Here is a 6,100-nt window from a genome sequence, read left to right as displayed (position 1 = left end):
ACATATTATCGAAGTAGGCACCATCAATTCAGAATATAAGTAATACCCATCAATTCACGTGTCCATGACAACATGTCCATATGGAAACATATTACCGATCGGGGTTATAGTGCAATTTGTGGATACAATATTTGTCCACATAGATAACTATTTGTGGGTACAATATTTGTCAAACTTATCCAAATGAATAACTATTTGTGGATACAATCTAAGTAATTGATAACACTCACACAACAAAACTCAAACCTTTTCCCAGATCGAACTAAAACTAATTCAATATTAAAAAGCTCACAAGACCACAATTAATCAGTAAAATCACAAAAAAACCCAAGAAACCCCAGATCGAATTTCATATAATCTAAAGTGATAAGGAAAGAAATCTAAAGATTTCACCTTCTCTGGATTTCCACCATTGTTGGAATAGTTTTTGAAAATTTTATAAAAGGAATGGGAGAGAGAAAGAGAGAGAAAAACAGAAACGAGTTTTTCTCTTTCAATGGATAAGCAAAACCAAAACAAGAAAGAAGAAGATGTATTGTTTGGTTGAATAATTGGGAGATAGTGAGTTGAATTTTTTTGTTGGTTGATAAATTGAAGGAATCATGGTTGAGTAAAAAGAAGATGTATTGTTTTCTCTTTCTATAATAAAAATGATGAATTGATTTTTTTTTAATTCTTATTTAATTAGAAGAGAGTTAGTTGGGATAAATTATCTCTTCATATAGTAAAAGTATAGGAATAGTAGAAAGTAGATGTAAATATTATTACTTTTATAGAAATAGTAGAAAGTGGATGTAAATATTATTACTTTGTATAAAAGTGGTTGTAGATGCAAAATTCTCTATATTTTTCTTATACTACCTCACAAGTCTCTAGAATTGCTCAATTGCATTTTAATCTTTTCAGACATTTGCATATCAAAAGCTCAAAAGGAAGTGTCCAAAACACTGACTTTATTACACAATCTGCAAAGCATTATTACTTGCACGCATAAACATTGTTTACCACTTCAACAACAAACATAAAACACACAAACTATGCACTCTTCTCTATACGATCATCATACGAAACATCCTCATATCTTACATCATTTTCTAAAATCTATCACCAAAACGATTTTTATTCAAATCTTACATCTTCCTCTGAAGAGTAATCAAATCAAGACTAGATCCATATTTCACATTCAATGCCTGAGCACACCAACCATGTCCATCATCAACCGTCGGCATCCTCACTTCAATGACAGGAACCACTGGACTCGATGATCCCGGCATCAACACAGCTGCAAAAACTCTCAAAGCATTTGAAGCATCGATGTCCATGCAAACATTGATCTCTGGAACACCTTTAGGTGCTGGTGGAATCCCAACGATCTTGAAATATCCAAGAAGATGATTCTGTTCAGCAGTCTTTCCTTCTCCTTCGTATATAATGATCAAAGCTTCCTTCTGGTTGTCCTGAACCGTAGTGAAGAAGAGGTCTTTCCGAGCTGGAACCATCGTGTTACGCGGAATCACGGGTATGAACTTGTTTCCGTTAGCTCTTACTCCAACTGCAAGAGCTGTCGCTTGTATGGTCAAGAGGTCTAAGCTCCCAAACGGATCATGTATACCTGAAGTCACCGCACCTTCCAATGCAGCTCCTCTAACCGCAGCTTCTAAAGGATTCACGCCTTTGTAAACCTCATCTTTCTTGCATACGTTCTTGATAATATTTCTCACTTTGGGGATGTAAGAACAGCCTCCAACCATTATCACATCGTCAATATCACTAACCTCGACTCTAGCATCTCGCAGACACTGCACAACAAGTCTCTGACACTCCTCAAATACATTCTTGTTCACTTCCTCAAACTCCACTCTATCAAGAACCTTGGAAATCTTGTTACCATTTCCCAAATCCACTTCAATCTGGACATCATCTTGATCCGTTAGCCTGTGAATAGCGTCCTGTGTCGCTACACGGAGCAACCCTGAAGCTTCTCCTCCTGGTGGCGCGATATGACGCATTGTGTTCTGCAAAATATCTTCTCCTCCAAAGGGGTTACCTGCCAAGGCTTTAACCTGTGAAACACCACCAGCAGTTGCAGTAACTGCAACATCACAGTAACCAGCACCCATATTAAATATAACCGCAAGCCTCTCGCTTCCACTTCCCATGTTATCATGCGTAGTCATCTGCTGCTGTTGCGCATATAGCAACGCGACTGCAGTTGGTTCAGGCATCAGACGAAGAACATGAAGTCCAGCCATAGCGCAAGCTCGTTCAATCCTTGTGAGCTGAAACCTAGAGAACGAAACAGGAACCGTGAGGACCACATTTCTCACAGGCCGTTTCAGCTGAGCTTCAGCCATCAGACGTAACTCCACAAGATAAATAGCTAAAACTTCCTCTGGAGTTGTGGATCTCCAAGCATTGTTAACCAAAGCTGCAATAAAAGGTCTGACACCAATGTCAAGAGTTTGAACCAAGAAAGGAAGGTTCTTGCTGGCGTGAACCACAGGATCAGTGTCTACACGACCGATGAGCCGCTTCATGTTGAAGATAGCTGCTCCGGTTAGCATTTCCTGCTCGTGTGCGAGCTGGTTGCTGACACCACCGGCAGGGACTTCGTCTTTGAAAGTGACGAATGATTTGATGAGTTTCTGGTTTCTTGTGTTCCTCAAGATGTGAACTTGAGAGCCGTTCCAAACAGCTATACTGCATTGTGAAGTACCAATATCGATTCCAACGGCGATTTCGGGTAATGAAGGAGATGATGATGATTTCTCCTCTCCAGTGTTTTCACTGTCTGATGCTACTGTGTATTCTTGTTCTGCCATTTCCTGCAACAAAATATATAGAAAAAAATACAGATTCAAAATTCAAGATTCAAGGGTCTGAACTCTGAACATAGACAATACGATATTTGAAATCAAGAAACTGGCAAGACCGGCTTAAAAGATTCAAGATTCATATTTTTCGAAAAAGAAAAAAAAAAAGATTCAAGATGCATCAAACACAATCAAAGATTTGTCCTTTTGATTAGCGGTTTTTTTTTTTTTTTTTCATTTCATCACTTAAGAATCGACATTCAAAAAAAAAACGAAGTATTAATTCCAACACAAACTAAAAATAATTGGCAAGTGTTCGTGGGATTAGCTCTCCTAGTATTCCGAAATTAAGAAATAAACTTGAATCAAACAAAATTATATACAATCACAAACACAGCGTAAAACCTAATGAAATTATGGAAGAACAAACAAAGGGTTATGCAAAAGAGGAGTCGGGAACAACAAACCTGAGTAAAGGAGAGAACTTTCACAAAAGGGTTTTGTTTGTAGCTGTTGCGGGTTTAGAAGAAATAGGATTCGTGAGTCAAAGAAAAAGACGGAGAGTGAAAAGAGAGGAAAGAGAAGAGAAGAAATAGAGAGAGTTTAGAAGGTGCGAGAGAGAGAGAGGAGATGTAATTTGTGATTTGCTCTCGTCTTCTAGAGTTTGCTAGAGAAACCTCGGTGCTTTTTTAGAAAAAAGAGGAGGGAGTTGATTATTTTGCCGACCCAAAAAAAAATAAAAAAACCAAAAAAAAAAAAAGGACACAACATACAGTATTAATCTAGTTTTGTTTTATTATTTTGTTCAAAGATGGGCCAGTTTCAAATAAACAATGTGGGTCGATTTAAGAGAAAGCAGATGGGTCTGTATCAGATTATTAGCCCAAACTCCGGATCAGAAATTATGATATTTGTTTTTGATTAGTTTGCAAAAATTCTTTACATTATTGATAATGAAATTAGTAAATCTATCAGTAGTGTGTTCAAAATTTATTAATTTGAATGATATATATCTAGTGGAAATGGAGAAGAAGATGTTACTTATACAGAAAATAGCAACAAAATTATTTATCCGTTATGATTTTCATTTAATTGTTTACATTATTTAACATAAACAGAACAAACGTTAATTTATAACACACTGTTTGATAGAAATATATTTCTTTAAATTTTTTTTTCAGCAAAAATGAATTATATTAATGAATATTGAAGGTCATTATACAAATAACTTGAAGCCAAGTTGGAGGTGTAACTCGTTCTCAATAGAAATTGTTAATCGTACAACCAAATTTAGCTAATACATGAGCAACTGTATTACCATCTGTGAGGCCCAATACTTGATGTCAAAAATGATGCTTTCAATTGATTGATCAAATAGTTTATCGTTCAGCATTTTTGTGAATGTATCATTGTCTCCTTCAAAGATAACTGATCGGAATCCTCTAATCCATGTTTGTTGAAGTGCTACTAAAAGAGCTTGTGCTTCTGCTTGTCGAGAAGATGATGTGTAGCCGATAATGGTAGATCCCCATCCTTGAGCGACTCCATGATGATCTCGGAGAATCCATCCACATTTTGTTTGATGTGTTATGGGATCAAAAGCTGCATCATAATTACATTTGATAAAACTGTTGGGTGGTGGTTTCCAAGATTTTCTACTTGTTTGAGTTCCAGCTTGATTTTGCTTTTCAGATGATTTTTGAACCAAATGATACCATTCTCGTATATATGATCGTGCTCGTACTATGATCGTATTTGGATTTTCTTGAGAACCTTCAAAGATGAAATTGTTTCTTATCTTCCATAAATGCCATAATATCCAGAAAGGAAGAAATTTAATGTTAGATGGCGTGTTACTATCACTATGAAATTTAAAGATGGATTCCAAAAGAGGTTCCATGTCTATAGTAGAATAGTATAGAAAGCCAGCCTGAATGTTTGACAGTTGCCATATGGAAGCAGCATAGGGGCACACAAATAAAATGTGTTCTATGGTTTCATCACTTTGAAAATACCTGGGACATATTGGATCTAAATTAATTCCTCTAGATGTTAGCCTTGTCAATGGTGGTAGGGCTTTCGAAATGGCCCTCCACAAGAAGTGTTTCAGTTTTGGCATAATATTTAGTCTCCAAATATTTTGTTTCAAGGTTATTGATTCATGAAGCCTTGGGGGTAGTATGTTTGGTTCGGTGGGATTGTGCATTGCTAACCAGTAACCCGATCTCACTGTATACTCACCTGTTTTTGTGTAATGCCAGATAATTTTGTCAGGAGGATCATTACGGGGTAGGTAAAGCTGGTTGATGTGTACTTGATCTTCCTTTGAGAAGTGTTCACTTATTTTATCTGTGTCCTAGTAACGGTATGGTCCGCGTGAAGCGATAAGGTCACCTAGGTGGGCAATGGTATCGATAGTTGTACTATGAACGGGCTTTGGTGGGTTCGTAATAGTGACATTGTCAAGGTTAAAACGGACAGAATCACCATCCCAATCTGATATCTGTAACCAAGTTTAATTAGTTTTAGTCCCTCTAGAATTGAAGCCCAGCCGTAAGATTGGTTTGCTCTCTGTTTCGCGTCAAGAATACAGTCATCTTTGTAATATCTTGCTTTAAAAATATGAGCAAATAGGGAATTTGGATGTTGAATTAGACGTCATGCTTGTTTTGCAAGTAAAGCATCATTGAATTTTGCCAAGTCTTTAAATCCTAAGCCTCCTTCTTTTTTAGAGTGTTGCAAGCTTTTCCATGCTATCCATGATATACCTCTGTCCTGATTTCCTTTCTCCCACCAAAATTTTTGTAATATTGATTCGATCTCAGAGAGGATTCCCATTGGCAGCTTGAACACAAGACTTTCAAAAAACTGGTAAAGCTAAAGCTACAGATTTAATTAAAATCTCTTTACCAGCCTGTGAAAGATATCGACCATGCCAAGAGGATGTTCTTTCCCGAACTTTGTCAGTTATATATTGAAACATCTCAGTTTTTCTTTTGTCAAACTGTTCTGGTAATCCTAAGTACTTACCTCCACCACCATGGTTTGGTATTTCAAGAATGGATTTTAACCTATTCTGAAGTTGTCCTGGTACTGGAGACCCGAATGTGATTAAAGATTTGCTGGTGTTTATTTTTTGACCGGAGTAGTATTCATAGACTTCAAAAGCTTCCTTGATTGCTCTGCAATTTCGTGCATTTGCTTGACAAAAATACAGAGAGTCATCCGCAAATTGTAAGTGTGTACGTACTCCATTTCCAATACGTACACCTCTGATATCTCCATCA

General features: G+C 36.9%; 1 protein-coding gene across 1 annotated transcript; it reads right to left on the bottom strand.

Annotated features, from left to right (window-relative positions):
- On the bottom strand, window positions 932-3,522 carry LOC104786384 (heat shock 70 kDa protein 8-like). The gene is made up of 2 exons (XM_010511795.2): window positions 3,281-3,522; window positions 932-2,825 (listed from the first exon to the last, which is right to left on the bottom strand). The coding sequence occupies exon 2, from the start codon at window positions 2,820-2,822 to the stop codon at window positions 1,131-1,133; it is 1,692 nt and encodes a 563-aa protein (XP_010510097.1). The 5' UTR covers window positions 2,823-2,825; window positions 3,281-3,522; the 3' UTR covers window positions 932-1,130.

This window comes from Camelina sativa, chromosome 5, assembly GCF_000633955.1.
Source record: "Camelina sativa cultivar DH55 chromosome 5, Cs, whole genome shotgun sequence".
Taxonomy (NCBI): domain Eukaryota; kingdom Viridiplantae; phylum Streptophyta; class Magnoliopsida; order Brassicales; family Brassicaceae; genus Camelina; species Camelina sativa.
This window is presented reverse-complemented; position numbering and strand designations above follow the sequence as displayed.